This window comes from Strongylocentrotus purpuratus, unplaced genomic scaffold (genome assembly GCF_000002235.5).
Source record: "Strongylocentrotus purpuratus isolate Spur 01 unplaced genomic scaffold, Spur_5.0 spur5_scaffold_20, whole genome shotgun sequence".
Classification (NCBI taxonomy): Eukaryota; Metazoa; Echinodermata; class Echinoidea; order Camarodonta; family Strongylocentrotidae; genus Strongylocentrotus; species Strongylocentrotus purpuratus.
The window spans coordinates 35950551-35971772 of NW_022145606.1; the positions used below are offsets into that span (position 1 = coordinate 35950551).

Sequence of the window (21222 nt, forward strand, 5' to 3'; positions counted from 1 at the left end):
CTGGTACAGGCTGCCGGAGCTAAAGCTAGGGTCATAATTTCCAAAGCTCTTTGGAAGCGCATAGGGACGTTATATGTGATATGCGCTATACAAGAACTGAATATTATTATTATTATTATTACAGACTAGTACAGAGTGTGAAGAAAAGTACATTTTGCAAACAGCTCATAGGGCGGGGTTCTCGAAACTTTTCCCTTGACGGTCCGGAGTGATTTCCATGAAAGCTAAAGGGTCCGTAACGTGGGGTACCTTTAGAGCGAATTTCTTTCCATTATTTGTATGAAGTAGAACTACAAATGTTACTTTTAATTGCTAGAAAGTCTGACACGACTCAAACATTATTCAAAATCCGTAATCTGTACAGACTAGGACAATCTACTCCTAAAATGTACATCAATGACACTTGTAAGTTGTATACTGAAAAAATGAGGCTTGTATAGGTCTACATATTTGCTGGACTTTTTTTAGTTGACCCACCCCTCCCCCAAACATCATACCTTCTCAATTGGAAACCCCTTCAGAATAATGGTTCACTCTGAAATACAAGCGAATGGACTTTTAGTACTCCAACCTAAAATCACTAGTTGAAAATATATAACCCATTTACTACTTTGCCTAGTGGTCTATTGGATAAGTCACAAGGTACAGGGTTTGAGTCCATCCCGCCGCGGCACTTATGTCCTTTGGCAAGACGTTAATCTACGTTTGCCACTCTCCACCCAGGTGTTAAATGGGTACCAGGTAAAATGCGAAAGTTAATGTGGTTGCATGAGCAAGTGTACGCTTGTAAAATGGCGACTAGCCGGATGTGCATAAATTGTGTGCGGGCAAGCCTGAATCCGATGAGACCGGGGTAATCTGTAAAGCGCTTAGACACATCTTTGTATCAATGTATTGGTCGATATATAAAAGCGGAATATTATTATTATTATTATTATTATTATTATTATCAACAACCTCCCTGCAAGCAATCAGCACAGTGTAAACACGCCCCTCTTCAATGCGCTCTCTACTAGGACCGACATGTCCTCACAGCCTTATGTAATACACATAACATATTTACATCTTCCTCTTTGTACACGATTAGCCATTTTCACAAAAATGTATATACATTGTCATTTTACAATACTGTAGTACATGTACACATTATACCGGTGTATGCACTCTCGTAATTTGTACACAATTAATTCACAAGTAAAATCATAAATCGTATTTGAAATGTCAAGTACACATAATTCTCAAAATTCTCAGCGAATGATTATTTTTTTAACCTCAAAGCAGTATTCCCATTGTTCTTCATATTGCATCACATACAACAACAATGGCTTGGGTTTACATGCACGAGTCCTTGCTTAGACACACAAGGTCCTTATGCGGCCAAGCGCAATAGGGGACGCGCACCACAATAAGAGTTACAGGCAAGAAAAATATCATCGTGGGAACGCACCCAACCTAATGTAACACTGCTCAAAAGACATCTGCTTCTTGTTCTAAAAAAAAACACATGAAGACACAAAACAATCGTTAAAAAAGAATAAATTTAGACTAATCTATCACGGTTTCACGTAGAGGTAGGGAGTTCACATGATAACATATGGGTACATACACAATATAATACATAGCTCGTCAGACAAGTGCCGTAGATCGGATCAGCAGGTGGTATCTGTATGGCTACAAGGTCCATTGAAGACAATGGAGAATATAAATAAGTATTAAAGGGGGTGTAGCTTGGCAAATACTGGTTAACGCCATCTACGTCTTCTTTTGGACAACTGCACGTAAACGAATGGACTTGATTAACAGTAGTCAGCGACTTAATCTCTACATGGTTCTCCTCACACCTCAGTTTGGCATATGTTGCATGCACGCGATTGCGTCGTCCGTAGTCGTTACCCGATTGACCCCGAGTCAGGCCAAGGAAACGACACGTAGTCTCGTCATGCTACACCACCTTTAACCATCTCTTCATCAGAGTTCTTTGACTGTTGCTGATTAAAGAGAAGGTTCAGAAACAGAAAAGGGAAAGATTGTTAAAGAATCATTCTGGCACAAGAGTGTCTGAATGAGACCCTTGCTCAGCGGTGCAGGGCAGACTCAGAGATCTGCAACTGAAGGTCTTGCCAGTACTGGGTGACCAGGTAACTCTTGATGAAGTCTAAAAATTGCTCCTGGTCCAAGGACAGTGCTCCTGGTCCAAGGAAATAGGACAGGCTGTTGGGCCGAAAACTGCTGCTGAAAGGGCTGCTTTCTTAACAAAATATGATGGTAGAGATCAACAGTTCTATTACAAAAGCCCTTGCCTGGACTTGGTTGACAAGGTAGTTCCTAATGAAGTCTTTGACGTTGCTCTATGTCCCATGGCACAAGAGCGGCTGAACGGGATCCTTTACAAAAGCCCTTGCCTGGACTTGGTGACAAGGTAGTTCCTAATGAAGTCTTTGACGTTGCTCTATGTCCCATGGCACAAGAGCGGCTGAACGGGATCCTTTACAAAAGCCCTTGCCTGGACTTGGTGACAAGGTAGTTCCTAATGAAGTCTTTGACGTTGCTCCACGTCCGATGGCAAAGGACAGGCTGTCGAGCCAAGAGCTGCTGTATGGGACCCTTACCAGGGAGCTTGTTCTGCAGGATCTCGTGTTGGAACATCTCAAAGACTGCAGCCTTCTCGTCAGGTGTCCAAGGGCGCTTCTGAGGCTTCTTGCGCGGGCTGTCAGACGATGACGAGGATTTGGATCGACTCTTCTTGGTGCCTGCTGTAATGAAAGAAAAGAAATCATAAAATGAAGCAAGAGTTTAAATTTAGTTTTGGGATCCCTGACAAAGAAATACATCTCAGCATCGAGAAGCAAACAAAAGGAGTCCCCGGATTTAGCACTTGACAGTGAGGGCCACATTGTATTTCCATTCATCAATGATCTTGATATTTAGAATGTGACTAGTCATCTCAAAACAAACAATTAGTCTTTTATCCATTGTTATTATCAATTTCATTGTAGACTGCTCAATTTGTGGACATGCGCGCCCTGATTCATTCTCGTGTTATATACAATAATTATGAAATGTTGTACTCACGAGCTTACTTCCATTGATTTCATCATGTGTTTTAATTAGATTGTAGCACATATTTATTTATCAGGCTCAACAGTTTCTTTGACGTTGTGTATATTATTTCTACTATTGTTATCTATTTGTTCATATTTTTATTCGTAGCTGAAATCCAACCTCAAGTTTTAGTTGTAATAAAGAAATAATAAGAATACCGTAGGTCACAAAAATAAATTTTCAGTGTGCGTGTGTGTTCTAAATCATGATATTCTATTCTTAGGCCCAAGTTGGGGTCAGATCAGACCGAAACCAACTTCTGAGAAACATGAACCCCTTTGTCACTTACTTTGTTTGAGGATGCAAACACCGGATACCAACTGGGTCTGTTGGATTTTGAAGTCTTATGATGATTTACATTTATTGCTCAACTTAACATTATATGTTGTACATGAAATCAATACCCCCTGTTTCATCACAAAGTTGAACCCCTGTACTACATGTACTACTGCAATCCTTATTAAGTAGTTGAACCTCGTTGCCTCTATCTATCTAAGTATTCTCCGGTTCGGAGGTCGATTGCAAAATCTCTCCATTTCACTCTATCTTCTGCCATTCTGGTGCACTCTTGCAGTCTTAGTCCACTCCAGTGCTTGACATTCTCTTCCCAGTTGATTCTGGGTCTCCCTCTTGGTCTAGTTCCTTCCACTCTTCCCTCAAATACATCCTTTAAGAGGCTTTGGTGCCTTTTAACATGACCAAAGTATTTGACTTTTCTCTCCATAACTAATCATATCAGGGGGGTGTTTCATAAAGCTGTTCGTAAAGTAACGCATGACTTTACGAACGACTTGTATATGAAAAGACAAATCGGATGCTCCATCATTATAGATTATTTTTCATTAAGTTGAACTGTGCAGATGTAGATTAACATTCTTATCATAACAAACATTTTTAATGCAAATAATATTTTTTGCCATAATTTAATTGAGGTTAGTGGAAATATCAGAAAAAAATGTGGGCATCCTATCTGGCACTTCATATACAAGTCGTTCGTAAAGTCATGCGTAACTTTACGAACAGCTTTATGAAACACCCCCCCAGTGCAATTTGTTTACGCCCTGCCATGTGCAATATCTCTTTGTTGGTTTTCATTTGTTCCCACTTACTTGATTTAGTGGCGTTTGTTGATGAGGATGTCTTATGCTTCTTTTTGTGGGCTTTCTTCGGTGACGCTGCTGAACGCCTTCTGCTGCTTGGAACCGGAGAGATTCCAATCTGAGTCTCCAGGATCCCGTCTTCCATGAAGTTATATTCAACGGTTATCTCTGTAAGGATCATATATAATAATAATTATAATAATAATAATAACTTTCAATTTATATACAGTAGGCTTACGGTTGCACCATGTGAGAAAGAGGGGAGGATTGGGGAGTCTTGAACAGGACTGTTGGTAATCTTTCTTTCTTGAGAGTGTGTGTAGTCCTGAGAAAGGACTGTTGGTAATCTTTCTTGAGCTTATAGTTCTAAAGAGAACTAGAGCGCCTGTTGTAGAGGATGGGTAGTAGGAGTGGCTCAACATTTCGAACAGGTTGACTATTTTCGTCATCAGGATAGCGGTCTTAGCGGATAATTCTTTATGGCTATTACCATAATAGAATTTATCGTCGAGGTGAAACTGCTGCTCAGCGAAAAAGCACAGTACAACAGAAAACAATGTGAAAGATAATAAAAAGGTTGTGAAACAGAGGGGCTCTTGGAAACAATGGAATTACAGAATGAACCCCAGAGGGAAAACTAGATGGAATTTTGACTGCGCGCAGTCGAAAATGATGCCTCCGCCATAGAGCAATTTAAAAAATTCAAGTTTGATTGTAATCCATCTGTCGGTTTTAGTGATAATGCACTCACAAGCTATTTATAGGCATACATAATGAGCCCCATGACCTTTGACCTGATGACCCTAAAATCTAATCAGTTCATTGGCTCTGCAAGATACATGTACATGTCTTGAGTTTGATAGTAATCTGTCTATTGGTTCTCATGATAATGCGATCACAAGCTATTTGTGCATACATCATGAGCCCTGTGACCTTCGACCCCAAAATCTAATCAGTTCATTGGCTCTGTTAATTACATACATGACCAAAGTTTGGCAGGAATCCATTGATTGGTTCTTGAGATATTATGATAACAATCTCAATGTATGGAATTTCATAAGTTGACCTCTGTGACCCTTGACCTTTGACCTACGTGCTCCAAAATCTAATCAGATCGTCTTCCTATGGAGATACATACTATCCTTAAGTTTGAAGTTTTTACATCTCCAGTGGTTCTTGAGATATCATGATAACAATCTCAATGTATGGAATTTCATAAGTTGACCTCTATGACCCTTGACCTTTGACCTACGTGCTCCAAAATGTAATCAGATTGTTTTCCTATAGTGATACACACTATCACTAAGTTTGAAGTTTAAATCTCCAGTGGTTCTTGAGATATCATGATAACAATCTCAATGTATGGAATTTCATAAGTTGACCTCTGTGACCCTTGACCTTTGACATACGTGCTCCAAAATCTAATCAGATCGTCTTCCTATGGTGATACATACTATCCTTAAGTTTGAAGTTTAAATCTCAAATGGTTCTTGAGATATCGCGCTAACAAACTCAATACAAGGAATTTTATAAGTTGACCTCTGTGACCTGTGACCTTTGACCTACGTACTCCAAAATCTAATCAGATCGTCTTCCTATGGTGATAAATACTATTCCCGAGTCTTAAGTTTAAATCTTAAATGGTTCTTGAGATATTGTGATAACGGTCAAACGGGACGGACGTACGGACGGACAACCCGAAAACATGATGCCTCCGGCACCACCTTCGGTGGCGGAGGCATAAAAATTATCAATTTTCAGAGGAATATTAAAGCCTATCTGCACTAGTTTGGCCAAGAGGGATTAGACCTCCCTGCGTGGTCACCGTCAGGTGGTTACCTCATCAAATCAGCTCTCAATTAACATAAGAAAAAGCAGACCATGGGGGACCAACGAGTACCGATTAGGCATCGTTTGCTATATAGAGGGCACAAGTACAAGCTACCAGTAGTGCAGTCAAATATTTTTGACAGACTGCACTTAATTCGGCAAATCTGAAACCTCATCTAAGCTTGCTTAGACTGCATCAAACAGGAGTTTTAAAGCATTTTTGGCTGCTTCATCCATAGACTTACCCTCGTCTCTGAAGAGAGGGATATCATCTAGTGACTGAGCTACAAGTCTAGTCCGGTCTCCATTCTCTATTGATATGAGCACCTTGCACAGCTTGATCACCTGAAGGTGGGAAGGAAGGAGAAAAAGAAGACAAGGTAGTGGAGATGGAGAGATGAAGAACACGAAGGGGAGATTTTGTAAAGGTGTTGTGGACCAGTGGATAAGTCTCCAGGCTGTGAACCACAAGGTACTGGGTTCAAATCCCTGCCACAACACTAAACATCTTTTGGTAAGACATTAAGCTACATTTGCCTCACCTGAATAGAATGTGGCAAATATTGGAGAGGTGTTGGGGACCAGTGGATAAATCTCCGGGCAGTGAACCACAATGTAACAGGCTTCAAGTCCCTGCCACAACACTTTTAACTTCTTTTGGTAAGACATTAATCTACATTTGACACACTCGACCCAGGTGAGGCAAATGAGTACCTGGTAGGATTATTCTTTGAAATGCACTGTGCACTGATAAGAGCTGCGGGGGCTAAAGCTAGGATACTTATTTCAAAGCTCTTTAGAAGCGCATAGGAACGTTTTATGGTAATGTGTTGTGGGCTATACATGTACAAGCACGGAATATTTATCATTATTTCTATATAAATTGTCAAATTAAGCAAATTATGAAGCAGTACAGGTACATAAGATCTACAGTAGATGCATTTCGGAGAGGATAGTACATTCAAACATGTTTTAATAATACCTCTTTCTACTTTCTCTTTATAGAAAACGGGAATGGGATAGAAAAATGTAAATGACAGGTGGCAATTCTGTTTGGTCAATCAGATCTTTAAAACATTCTTGTCCTTTAACAAAAAAGAAAAATATTGATCGACTGTTTCTTTCCTCTTTTTCATTTATTCCAGCCAACATTATACCAGAGTAGAGTTCCCTTGTAGATAAACTAATTACATTTACATGCAGCTAAATACAGTAGAACCTCATTATAAAGAGCTCCATTATAACGAGGTATCTGATAAACATGATTTTGCTCATCCCAGCTCTTTATATTCTTTAGCTTTTTAATCCCAATATAACAAGGTAATTTCAAAGGTCCTTGTTATAAAAAGGTTCCACTGTACTCCTACATTTCAGAACTTACCTGGAGCATAGCATCAGGTCCGTGTATCCTCACATCATGTCCAGTAAGTCTCGCTACAATACATAGCTCATTGTCCTTCAGATTCAGTATCTGACTCAGTGTGGCAATGTGGTTCTTCAGCTGCTTGCACTGAAGATTCTCCGGACTGCTGGCACCGCACTCAAAGGCAAACCTCTGCAGACACTCAAGACCTCTCACCGTGTTGGACACCCTGGAGTCGGGCTGGATTACCGGGAAGAGGTACTCGTTGGTGTCGGGGATGCCCACGTCGTGGCGCTTCGCAACCAGAATGTCGATCCAAAGCTTGATTTCGTCCGTTAGAAGCACGGGCACGACCTTGCCTTTCTTTCCGATAACCTCGATGCGTGTCAGCTTCTTGCAGAGCTCTTTCTCGAAGAGGCTCATGGCGTCGTAGACAACGTGGACATCGGGGTGAAGCGGTTGGTGCTTGCGGGCGTAGTCGCTGAGCTTCATCTTAGCGATGCTTCCGAGCCGCCGTCGATTGAAGAGAATCACCTGCGTGAGGGCGATCTCGCTGAGGTTGAGCCACGCATCGTAGATGTCTTCGTTCGTGTGCAGCATTCGCATTTGTTCATGGGCGATTCGCTTGAGGTACGACGTCAGACACGCAACGTCCTGTGCGAGTGATAACCACTTTGGGTTTCCTCTCCCTTCATCCAGAATGCTTCCAAAGTGCGGCAAGGTGGTTTCTTCGTGGAACTGGAATTCGAGCATGTCGTGGAACTCCGAAGCTCGCTTGTAGGCGAGCGTGTCCCCGAGACTTGACGCCTTCGCCTGCAGGATGTACGTGCACTTCTTGAGCGAGTACCCGACGTTAGTGTTCAGACTCGGTGACGAGTTGTTGTATCTCCGGTGGTTGAACCCCGCCAACCGCCTTGCGGCGATCACGACGTTCTGAAACTTGGCCGGGTCGATGAAGGTATGCAACGTGGCAAGAGGGTCTCCGCTTACAAACCTCAGCTCTAACAGCAGTCTACCCAACTCACGCAGTCTTAGTTTTATCGAGACCGCCTCTTCGCGATCGTGATTCAACTTCAGACATTCCTTCTGCGCGATCTCAAGGATGAGCGGATCGTAACTGATACAGTGCGACACGTCATCCATTTTGTTGATTCCGAGCACGTCCCCGCGCAGCTCCTCCAAAGGGCATTCCCGATGCGCGACGGACAGCACGCCCTCGTCCGACACGCCCAACCCTTTGTCCTTGACCTTATCACGGAGTCCGTTGAGAGGGCATTCGTGCTTCCAGAGGTCACGCTTGACGTAGTATGCATAGCAGTAGGAACATGGAATGTACTCGCGGGGGTCGGCCCCTAGGGTGGGGCGTTTCTTGACGATGAGACTGCCTTTGCCCTTCTGGAGGACGTGCATGTTGTGTCTGTGATTACCTGTCATGGGAAACCATTAAAAAAGAAGCGTCAACAAAAAGAATCAACAAAAAAAGATTTTCAAGAAGGATCATCAGCACACTGCCATTAAAAAAAGAAGCGTCAACAAAGGATTTTCAAGAAGGATCATAAGCACACTGTTGTACTATGGCAAAAGAACACAAATTATTGTCATCTGCAATTTGTAAAAAAAATTAAGGGGAAACACATAACAGAGAAGAACTAATGTTATTAACAGTATTTTTAGTAATTATTTCAAAGCACTTGTCTATGGCATACCTGCCAACATTTGAAAATGAGAATTAAGAATTTTTAGCACGGTATGTCTTCGAAAATAAGAAATCTGTACCCTTAACAGGCGTTCGCACATGCAGCGGCAGTGTAACTTGCAATACGCGGTAAATCTATGCAAAAAAGCGAATACAAATTCGCTGCTCAATCATGCAGCCCTTCCAACGCACGCAATACGCGACATATGATAAAACAAGCTTAATTTGGCTTAAGCAACACAAAAAAAAAAAAAAAAAAATTAATTTTTAAAAATCTGGGATATCCCGCATTTTGGGATCCTAAAAATCCAGAAAAACAGGATATTCCGGATTATTCGAGAGGGTTGGCAGGTATGCTATAGTTTCTAAAGGTCTATAAAGCCATTGTTTGGAAATTAACATAGTTGTGCATTTTAAACAAAAATTAAATAAAAAATGCCTCTGGCACCACCTTTGGTGGATGGAGGCATACAAACTAGATACAAACATCAAATTCCTGCAATTCGACAGTTGCTCCCTATGTCAAAGTAGGACAGCACAACTTTCAAATAATTGAATGGTGTGAATTACAATAATTACTTTAATTGTTCCATCCATTGAATACTTAGCCTGCTATAACTCGGACTGCAGTTACGGGAAAATTATTTATATCAAAATGATATCATGTCCAATGATAACAAAACGACATAATACACTGATAAAACATTAATAGAAGAAGGACACACAATTTTAATACTCAATTCTAATAATAATTTCTGATTAAAGAGAGATATCTAACTGATCAAATATTTTCACAACTTACCTAGATTTCTTAACTTCGCCAGCTTAGCGTCTTTTAAGAGAGGGTCTTTCTCATGTACAAAGTCAATGACAGCAGCCTCAGTGTAGTGCAGCTTGACCAGATGCCTGGGCATCTTGGACACAGATTTCTCGCAGTACAAGCAGAAATATTTTTTGTCAAACTTTCTCCTCCCATCCTCGTAGTTATTTGTTGACATGACGACGACGTTCTGAAGATCTGGGAATTGGACAAGGACAAATAAAAACATGAGCTCTGGTACAAATACAAAGTGATAAAATTCTTCCAAAATTCAACCTTGATGTCAAAGATACAAGGATCACAGTCAACATAAAAAAGTGCTAATTTTACTGATCACTGATGACCTTGAAAAACTAGTTCAAGTTTGCATAACTAACAAAATGTAATTCTCCATACCAACATGTACTGTAATTCCGCTTTTCTGAACACTGAAGGTAAGCAGGCATTGAAACGTGTGCTTTGACAAAGAAGGAAGAAAAGACTCTGGATTTTACAAAAATGAGGATGTTACGAATGATTCTAGGGGTAATATTTAGGATGGTAAAGGACCTGTTTCACAAAGCCTTTCTTCTATGACAAATTACAAAAATCAGTGACAAATCAGCTGATAACCAATCCAATGCTAGGATTTCACTAGCTTGTAACAAAAACTGTTTTTTGTCACTGATAACAAGTTTTGTGAAGTGGAGCCCAGGTCAATGGAGACTTGGAAAGACGAATTGGAGAAATTTCTTGAAAGCAAAAAATCTGTCCTACACAGGGCTCAAATTCATTTTTTGTCGACGGGGGCTCTTCCAAAAAAAAAAAAGCCCCAGCGAGCATCCGTTGTTTGTATCCGAAATACCCATAGAGATGTGGAGATGGGAGATATAGCGCAATCTCAAGCTTGAGTTTGATCAGAACATCAAACCTTTCGGTGATACACTTCTTCCCTCCCAAATTGGTTTGTGATATTCAAGACTTTTGGATTATGAAAAGCTTACATCTTCTTCTTAAAGATAAGCTTGAGTTCTAGTAATGATAGAAAATAAATGCTCACAGAATCCAACAAAACTTACACTGAATGGGGCTGAGTAATGAGCACAGAAAGATAAGGAAATCAAGGTCAGTAAGCACGACACCATGTGCTTAACACAGGTCACTATGTGCAAATGAGAGTTGTGATTTTTATTGAAGTTCATTTTCAGCAAGTCTTTGTGAGATTTTTTTTTATTTTACTGGTTCAAACAATCAATCTACTGCAGGATGAACAACCGAGAATTATTATAGCCATGTTCTCTCGACAAACGTCGTCCAAAACAGAGCTCAAGATTAGCCTTAAGAAACAAACTGGGTTCAAAGATTGGGAACCATGGAACTTTATTCTTATCAAACTGAACAAGGACAAAAAACAGAGCATTGACAAATTTGCCTCTTAAAGTTGTAACTGAAACACCTACGTACATATTTATTTATTTATTTATTTATTGTGGTATAAAAAACATTGTACATGGCAGCCTTTCGGCTGAATTGAGTGCAATTTACATAAATATTAACACACGGATACTGCACAAAATACAATAGTATTACAAAGTCATTAAAAATAGTACATTCATAACAAACAATTATAGGTACATCTTAGATCAAAGAATATTGATGGTGGGATAACGGAAGTGGGTAATGGATGTGGAAAAATAAGTGTTTTATGATAGGACTTTAAAAGCAAATTCATAGGAAGAATATAACAGTTGAATAAATTATGACCAGTGCTAAGAAAAATTATCTGTTTTGCATGCTTCAAAGTAGGCCTATTGTCATGTGGGTGCAATGTACATGTATATGGAGAACAAAATGGACGTATCCATAAACCTTGCAGCATGGTAAAATTGAAATATTTTAAACTTACTGTTTTTAGATTTAGGAATGATGACGTTCTCATGCTCTTCCTCAAGAGAATTCTCATCTGTTGTCTTGACTGCGTTGTTAGCCTGGGCCTGAAATCAAGAAATCAAGATTTTAAAAACAATTGCAAGTGCCGCATCTTATAAAGAGTTATGACTGATGTTATGTTTGATCAATACATGATGAGCCATAGATTTATTACTGGTACGTTCAATATTGACCTTATGATCAATCAAAAGGCTTTATAATACATGGCCAAGGACTCATATAAGAATTAAACGTGTCCACACTCAGGTTAGTTTGGTATAGACATTAATCTGTTACAAAACATTATTAAAATACTTGTTCAATGTAAGCAGTGCTTTATTTATAAAAATGCATCAGTAATGTAAAGAGGTTTCATAATATGTTAGGTATACTACAACAATGCTTGGAAATCACAGGTATTTAGGGTTAGAGATAAAATTGGATTTTCCTCCGAGTCAGATGAAAGATCTGAAAAGTGTAATACAGTAATAAAGGGGTGAATGCAATAATAACCCAAACCTTGTCTTGTAGGTAAGCAGTTTCATAAACCAGTCACTGTAGTGGTCCCTCTAAGGTTATTCCTAGCAGTATGTTTCAAACCAAATCAAGGAAAGGCAATAGCATAGAGATATCAACTGCTTTGAGAGGCCTGGCTGTTCTATAAGCTCTCGGGGACATTATATCCTGCTATGACCCCTGATCGCACACAAAGCAGTGAATTGTATCCGCTCTCGCACAAAGAAACTTTTTACACGTAAACCAATGGAGATTTCAGCAAAATTTATTCATGCGGCCCGTTACCCCAGGCAACGGACATCTTTCTCATGAACTATTGATCGTTAGGCGGGCATGGCTAAAATCATGATTCCAATTTTGACCAATCAGATGACTAGATTTATTCAACATGTATACTAAAGAGAGGTTTATATTTCTAACTATATCCTTATGAAGAAGTCAATAGTTCATCCTAAACTCTCAATCACCTGCAGGTAAGCAGTCTCATAAACCAGCGGATCAATGGTCACTGTAGTGGTCCCTCCTAGGTTGTTCCTGGCCGTATTGACCCATTGGACATCGGCCATCACCTGCGCAGTGGCCTGCTTGACCGTTTGCTGCTGCTGCTGGTAGCCTGTGGTCACTGCTTGGTAGAACACCTGGGGCTGGACCTGGGCCTGGGTTTGGATCTGGACCTAGTAGATACCGATTTGAAATATTTAAGAATGAGAGTAGATGGTATTCCATAAGCTACTAAAGATACATGTACAGGGCCTGTATCATAAAGAGTTACGATCAAGCGTAAGTTTAATGAATCTAGCATAACTTTGACAAATCAAGCGTATCTCCTCAAATCCAGCGTAAGTTTGATAACCCATCTTATAAGGAAAGTAAATGAATCAATCTTTATAATACGGGGCCCAGATTACATAGACAAGAAACTAACCCTGTAAGTTGGGGCTCTGATCGGATCGGAAGATCGGAGCGACACCCTCGCACCTTTGATCGGTATCGGATCGGAAGAGCGACAAAAAAAATCGGCCGATTTTTTTTTTTTTTTTTTTTTTTTTTTTTTTTTTTTAAATGACGAAATTTTTCAAGTTTTTGGCTATCAAATGCTCAAAAAAAGTTCATGGCTGGGATTATTTTGTCATTAGGAGTTGTTGTAGACCATGTTTGTTGATATTTTGTGCCTTTTCATGACTTTGAAATTAAAAATATTGGTCTAAGAGCAGAGGCAAAACATGCGGGCCGCCATCTTGGATTATAATGTAGGTAGACCTCTATGCATTATAATCCAAGATGGCGGCCCGCATGTTTTGCCTCTGCTCTTAGACCAATATTATTAATTTCAAAGTCATGAAAAGGCACTAAATATCAACAAACATGGTCTACAACAACTCCAAATGACAAAATAATCCCAGCCATGAACTTTTTTTGAGCATTTGATAGCCAAAAACTTGAAAATTTTCGTCATTAAAAAAAAAAAAAAAACCTACATTATAATCCAAGATGGCGGCCCGCATGTTTTGCCTCTGCTCTTAGACCAATATTATTAATTTCAAAGTCATGAAAAGGCACTAAATATCAACAAACATGGTCTACAACAACTCCAAATGACAAAATAATCCCAGCCATGAACTTTTTTTGAGCATTTGATAGCCAAAAACTTGAAAATTTTCGTCATTAAAAAAAAAAAAAAAAACTACATAATAATCCAAGATGGCGGCCCGCATGTTTTGCCTCTGCTCTTAGACCAATATTATTAATTTCAAAGTCATGAAAAGGCACTAAATATCAACAATCATTGTCTACAACAACTCCAAATGATAAAATAATCCCAGCCATGAACTTTTTTTGAGCATTTGACAGCCAAAAACTTGAAAATTTTCGTCATAAAAAAAAAAAAAAAAAAAAAAAAAAAAAAAAAAAAAAATTGCCGATTTTTTTCCGATCATTTTAATTGATCGGCGATCGGAAATTTTTCGCCGATCACCCCTGATCGGATCGGTATCGACGGCCGATCCGATGATCGTTTACAGGGTTACAAGAAACTCTTTCAAATCTGGACCCCTAAAGATATCCACCAAAGTTCCTGGTTTTGCCAGTTCTACAAGCATTTAAAGCTTTACAGACTCTGACAAAATCTCAATATGCATCCAAAACTTGACATATAAAGAAAACAAATAAAAACAAAAGCACCCGTATAACATAGTGCAACTACTCTCTCTCAACAAAAAAATCTCTTCAATTTTACATCCCAACAAAAAATGTGTGTCTGAAACGCACTTTGCATTTATGGACTATCAAATTTATCTTTGAAAAACTATTACATGTAGCTTCTACAAACTTGAAGCCTCAACAACTTGTCTGCATTCAATTTTCTTAAACCCCTCTGCACTAGTTTGGCCAGGAGGGATTAGACCTCCCTGCAATGTCACTGGCAGGTGGTTATCTCATCAAATCAGCTTTCAATAAACAAAAGAAAAAGGGCATCATGGGGGATCAACGGGTACCGCTTAGACATTGTTGGCTGTATAGAGGGCGCAAGTATCTATAAGTAGTGCAGTGGGGCTTTAAAGATTATCTGGTTGAGGGTCTGATTCTTTCTATCATATGAAGTAGCACTGTAACTCAATCAAGTGAAAAGTGAAGGCTCGTACCTGTTGTATGGGTGTTTGTTGCTGCAGGGTGCCGTTGTTGTCCCACACGCCCCCCTCTGACTCCTCCTTGATAATGATAGCATCCACTAACCCAAGGCATGGGACATTAGCCCCTGTGCTGGCAGCTTCTGGGAGGTGCTTTGCTTCAGCTTGCACAGCAGACTGCTCCATGTCCTATTTAGACAAAACAATCAAAAAATGCAATCAATTATTCAATCAATCAAACATGCAATTAAACAAGCAATCAGTCAATCTACTAGCCCCAGGCAATGGACATTCGCCTCTGTGCTGGCAGCTTCTGGGAGATGCTTTGCTTCAGCTTGTACAGCAGACTGCTCCGTGTCCTATTTAGAGAAAGCAATCAATATTTAAGCAATCAAAAAATGCAATACAAAATTTGATTAATCAAACAAGCAATCAATCAATCGATCAATCAATCAAACAAGCGATTAGTCAGTTTACTAGCTCCAGGCAATGCTTGCAGTTTATGGGAGATGCTTTGGTTCAGCTTGCACAGCAGACTGCTCAATGTCCTACTTAGAAACAAAACAATCAGCTTTTAAGCAATCAAAAATTTGAATCAATCGAATGAGCAATCAAGCAATCAAGCAATCAAACAAGCGATCAGTCAATCTACTAGCCCCAAGGCATGGGACGTTAGCCCCTGTGCTGGCAGCTTCTGGAAGGTGCTTTGCTATAGCTTGCACAGCAGACTGCTCCATGTCCTATTCAGACAAAGCAATTAATATACGAGCAATCACAAAATGCAATCAAAAATTTGAATCAATCGAAAGAGCAATCAAGCAATCAAACAAGCAATCAGTCAATCTAGTCCCCAGGCAAGGGAAACTTGCCCCTGTGCTTGCAGCCTCTGAGATTTGCTTTGCTTCACTTTGCACAGCAGATTGCTTCATTTCCTATTTTGACAGTCAAACGTGCAATCAAATAATCAATCAATACAGCATTCATTCAATTAATCAATCAAATCTACTAGCCCTTGGCAAGGGACACTTGCCCCTGTGCTTGCAGCTTCTGCAAGTGGCTTTGTTTCAGCTCGCACAGCAGACTGCTCCATGTCCTATTAAGAAGAAATCAACGCGCAATCAATCAATCAATCCAGCAATCAATATTTTGTTTAACTTTGATTGTACAGGTTTGAAAATCAGAAATTTGTTCTCAACCGAAATGTAATTATAAATTATATAAGGCATAAAATATGTTTAAGATTAGGATGCTTCAAAATATTGATCAGAATGCATCAAGAACCTTAGAGCCCTTGGGAGCAAGCCCCAGAGCTCAGCCACAATCGTTTGCTTTGCATACTTTGTACTCCTTCCATGTTCCAATTGTACATGCTTGAATCTTTGTTTGTTGGCTACCCTTGGGGTGACAGACCAAAACATAAAAATAACAACTAATTTACTGATGAAAATAATTTAAAAAACTTTCTCTGCTATATAATTTCAATTCGGCTAAATACTAAAAAAAAGAAAATAAACATTTTAAAAAATAAGGAAAACTGGAAATGTCGTGAAGGACGACACGAGTGAGGATATCTCAATTGGTTTGTCTCAATCGGTGAATAAAATACACGGGACCGGTGGGCAATTTTTCTTGGGTAAGCTGTAAAAAAGCTCTGGTCAACTGCAAAGGAGCTCTGATAAAAAATCAATAAAATGCAAGTGTACTTAAAGGCCCACTGCACTACTGGTAGCTACTTGCGCCCTCTATATAACAAACAATGCCTAATCGGTGACCATTGGTCCCCCATGATCCTCTTTTTCTTATGTTAACTGAGAGCTGAGTTGATGAGATAACCACCTGTCCAGTGACCTTGCAGAGCGGTCTAATCCCTCCTGTAAACTATGGCAGATAAGCTTTAAAATAGATATTCATTGAAAATTACAAGTATGGCAAATAAGTTATCGCTCAAAACCAGGGAGCTTGCACATGACAATCTTACACAGGTTTTAGGTCAACAATAATTGATACAAGCACCACCCAGGATCTGGGATATACGATGAGCGCTCCACCAGAAATTTAGAGCGAGGCAACAGATGAATAATTACAATGATACTGGTGAAGTAGATACATGTAAGAGAAATACATGTAAGTGAAAAGCAGACAAGGAAACAGGCACTGAAAATGTGTGCACTGTTTGGGAACATCATCTGGTTATGCTAAGTGGGGTCCTTGAGTGACGTCACAAATCTTGCAAGTGTTTGGAGAGCTCTTCAAGTGCGAAAGTGGGGTGGTATTTTATCATTTTAAAATTGACAATTATCGTTGCTTTGAACGTTTCGAAGTAGGGAATTTCGATAAGCTTGTTTGATCTAACCTCCCCTTATGCAATGATACAAATAAGATCATTTAAAATCAATGAACCTCTACTAGGGTGTCTGATCGCGCACCCGATGTTGTGTGCTAAAATCTTTCCCATAGAGATTGCACACATCCCTATGTGGTCTACATGCATTGCGCGACCAAGCAAAATTGGTCAATGGTTTTATGAAAAATTTTAAATTCAAACCTTTATAACAAATGATCCTGAAGGTGAAACTCAATAAATGTGGTGTCATATGAAAGAGCAGGTTTTTCTCCATATTCCCCATAGGGGGCCACCCCCGGAATTTTAAAAATATCTTGCTCAAAACAGCGATTTAAACATCGTTTCCATGGTAACTCGGAGATTTACCAATTTCACGATCTGCTCCCCCGAGGGATAAGTTGGGCCAGCTGTAAAGAATATATCCATGCACTTATTTTTTCTCTAGTCCCAAGGGATCATTTGTTACAACAGTTTGAAAATACCCTTGCTCCACACTTTGCATATCGTGCTGTGCATTAGCTGTGCAGCTTTTGAGCAGAAATTATAACTCTGCGTGAACCACTTTTCTGTCAATTCTGACCAAAATGCTATGAATATTGCACAATTTTTGAGGGGCTGTATCTTTTGATAGAAACATCGGTGAGTCTTGAAATTTGAAAGGTATTATTCTGATTACATTTTTTATTTTATATCAAACAAAAATGATGAAAAACGATCCCAAATTGAAAATTGAAAAATCGTTCAGACACCCTACCTCTACTTTAAATACCATTGAGTTAATCAAATTTACACACATCAAAATAACAAACGCATGAAAAGAGCTCCCACGAACAGAAAGTGTTTTTACAATCAATCCTTATTTAAGACAGATAATGCTAGTAAATTAAATGCAGCCATCTCAACACAATCACCACAAAATCAGTATCAAATTCAGTCCGCAAATAACACGACTGACTGCGGGTTGGAAGTGACCAGTGACAGACACCATCTCAACTTAAAAACATTATTTTATTTTATTTAATGATCCCTACTGAAATTAATTCTCTCAACAACATGAACAAGAAGAAATGTAATATCACACTCAAATAGTTATTCATATTTATAATAGTAGGATACGGGCAATAGGGTGAAATTGCGGGTCTATTTTCGCATGCAGTCCCACGCACTCAATTTTAAGCGTCACCAATATCACAATGAAAACCAATACATTACATTGACTAGGCCTATAGCAAATAGTGCGCGTACGTACAGCCTAACGCATGCTGACATTTCGTTGAACTGTCAGATGCAGAGAATTAACATTACGATCGTCACACGATCAAACATCACAAAATATTCATTTTACCTCATAGTAGATCTTCTAATATCAAGGATAGCAATTTCGGGCAAACTACGCCTAAATTATTATGATTCGAGTTAGAAACGTGAAATATTTACCGTCATCAAGTTGTGTACGGAACAAAGCATTCAGCTGCTGTTTTCACTGATTATTTGTCTCCATTTGTATGCTGCCCTCTACGAAAATGTCAAATAGCGTATGTTTCTAGAGACGTACAAAGAAACAAAATATTACTGAAAACCTAGATCAGGTAGAAAATTATTTGAGCTCTTATTTATAGAGAGGTCGTCATTTTTCTGGCACATGCCTCCTCTCGATGTTTTCTTTGAATATTATGCCTGAGTCCACTTTGTCTTCTATACAATTGTAATATCAAACTGTGGCTTCTGAGTAGGGACTCAATTACAAATGTACAGTGGCACATAAACTGAAAAAAGGGCATTTTTTCTTGACTTAAAAAAATGGACTCTAGTTAAAAATCTGAAAAGGGAAAGATAAGATTAAATCGAGATATGCCAGGGTTGATACAAGTAGGTAGGCATAATCTGCGCCAGGATGGTAGGAAAACTGGATCAAGGCAAATCAATTGTTAATGAATTTCCAAAAAAAAATAATTGTTTCTCAATTAGTATTATTTGACAACTTAGCAGAAAATATTGCACTTGATATTATTATCAATTTATTATACACAAAGTGTCTTCTACGAATTTACTGGGAAAGATTGTAAATGATAAACTTTCATTGAAGCTGCGTGTTGATAATGTTTGTAAAATAATCTCTAGAAAATGTAAATTGGCCTAATTTTGTTATATTTCTTTTGCTCAAGGGAGGGGGGGGGAGTATAGTGAGCACTTATTTTTGTTTCTTGTTTGAAATTTGAAAATCTCGCCGGCTGATATTTCGCTCAACACCCCCCCCCCCCCCCCCTGAGCAAGAAAAAATACCAATATTAACTTTTTTAGAGATTATTTTACAAACATTATCAACATCATTTTTTTTTTTTTTTTTTTTTTTTGGAGGGCGTCTTTTTTTGGCCGGGGGGCCAAGGCCCGCTCAGCCCCCCCCCCCTGGATCCGCGCCTGCTTATCACCTTCAAAAACAAAAACAAAATTTTTTCCCAGCAGGTTCATTACTTTCACTGGCCCACAATATCGGAATGCCCTTCCCGGCACATAGAAAGATAATTCCTCTTTAATTGAATTTAAAAAAATGCCCTCTTGAAAGCGTTGCAAACCTATCAGAATAACTAGTTCCCCAGTTTTTCGTATGTGGCCGGGCTGGCCATTTTTTGCACATCAAAATTGTGACTTGTGTTAACCGTGTATGATTGTTTCCATATATAATACTATACTGTTGGTCATAATGGTGGAATAATTATTTTTACCCCAATTTCTTGAATGATTTTGACAAAGATTTAATCCTAATAGATCTCGATAATAGTATACATTCTCAGATTTTACTGAATAATAATTATTGAGTGTTTGTTTTGCGTGACAGCTAAACATGTGTGTGCTATATATGCTTATCAACTAGGGGACATATACGTCCTTAAGTCATAACTGACAGTAATGGGGATTAATACCTCATAAAAGGGCACTAATATAGCACATCGACACGCGGTTTTGATCCTGGGGGCTCACAGTAACTAGGCCATTGCTTAGCAAATGAATCATGACTGTACGCAGCGGGCGCTAGGGTACGTCGACGCCCCCACATAAACAAAACAAAAACAAAGAAAATGCAATAATTTCAAAAAGTCATTGCATTTTGCCCCGACCCCCAACATTAACAAATCTTCTATGTGGGCATTCCCTGAACCATAATGCACGACCCTACAGAGAATTTTTTTCCTGTTGGGGACTGGGGGGAAATGCAATGAATTATTGAAAAATTATTGCATTTGTTTTTTCTTTTTTTGTGGGGGCGTCGACGTACCCTAGCGCCCGCTGCGTACAGTCATGATTCATTGGCTAAGCAATGGCCTAGTTACTGTGAGTCCCCAGGACAAAAACCGTGTCGATGTGCTATATTAGTGCCCTTTTATGAGGCATTAATCCCCATTACTGTCAGTTATGACTTAAGGACGTGGGTCCCCTATAGTTGATTAGCATTGTCGCACACACATGCTTTAGCAGTCACGCAAAAAAGAACCAAGAACACTCCCCAATTGTCATTTAATAAAATCTGAGAATGTATACTATTATCTGGATCTATTAGGAATAAATCATTGTCAAAATCATTCAATAAATGGCCACCCTAATTCCTATAAAACCTTTTGCATTTAGGTTTGATTATGACTTATTTGTTACGACTTTTTCTTTTGATCGGATAATATGGGAGAGGGGGGTGGGTATTACACCGTTAAGATGTAGCAGGATGCTGACTATATTGTTGGATATGAGGCCAACTGAAATTCGCGCCCTGCTGGCCGTTGTGCAAATTTTAACAACCCCGCCCCCGCCCCCCCCCCCCCACTCAGAGGTCGGAATAACCGCATGCGTGTTGCCAAAATGTCCGGTAAAGGGGTACTTTTCGTGCGACAAGTCCGGCCTGAGAATTGTAAAAAAAGGGGTGTAT

At 39.4% G+C, this 21222-nt stretch overlaps 1 protein-coding gene across 2 annotated transcripts; it reads right to left on the reverse strand.

Moving 5' to 3' along the window:
• Positions 1 to 2293: 2293 nt before the first annotated feature.
• Positions 2294 to 18830, reverse strand: LOC100892319. Of its 2 annotated transcripts, none has more exons than XM_030993310.1 (9): positions 18744 to 18830; positions 14978 to 15151; positions 12803 to 13009; positions 11797 to 11884; positions 9894 to 10109; positions 7414 to 8822; positions 6278 to 6377; positions 4212 to 4370; positions 2294 to 2753 (listed from the first exon to the last, which is right to left on the reverse strand). In XM_030993310.1, exons 1-9 carry the CDS (start codon positions 18771 to 18773, stop codon positions 2488 to 2490), a joined length of 2649 nt encoding a protein of 882 aa, XP_030849170.1. In that variant the 5' UTR covers positions 18774 to 18830; the 3' UTR covers positions 2294 to 2487. The 2 variants fall into 2 exon arrangements, with proteins under 2 accessions (XP_030849170.1, XP_030849171.1); XM_030993311.1 differs by lacking the exon at positions 18744 to 18830 and adding an exon at positions 18652 to 18675.
• Positions 18831 to 21222: the final 2392 nt, after the last annotated feature.

Coding starts and splice junctions, on each gene's coding strand:
- LOC100892319 (XM_030993310.1), bottom strand. CDS start 18,773: ATGCTTTGTTCCGTACACAACTTGATGACG. Junction 13,010..14,977: donor AACAAACACCCATACAACAG/GTACGAGCCTTC, acceptor GGTATCTACTAG/GTCCAGATCCAAACCCAGGC. Junction 11,885..12,802: donor ATGAGACTGCTTACCTGCAG/GTGATTGAGAGT, acceptor TCTTGATTTCAG/GCCCAGGCTAACAACGCAGT.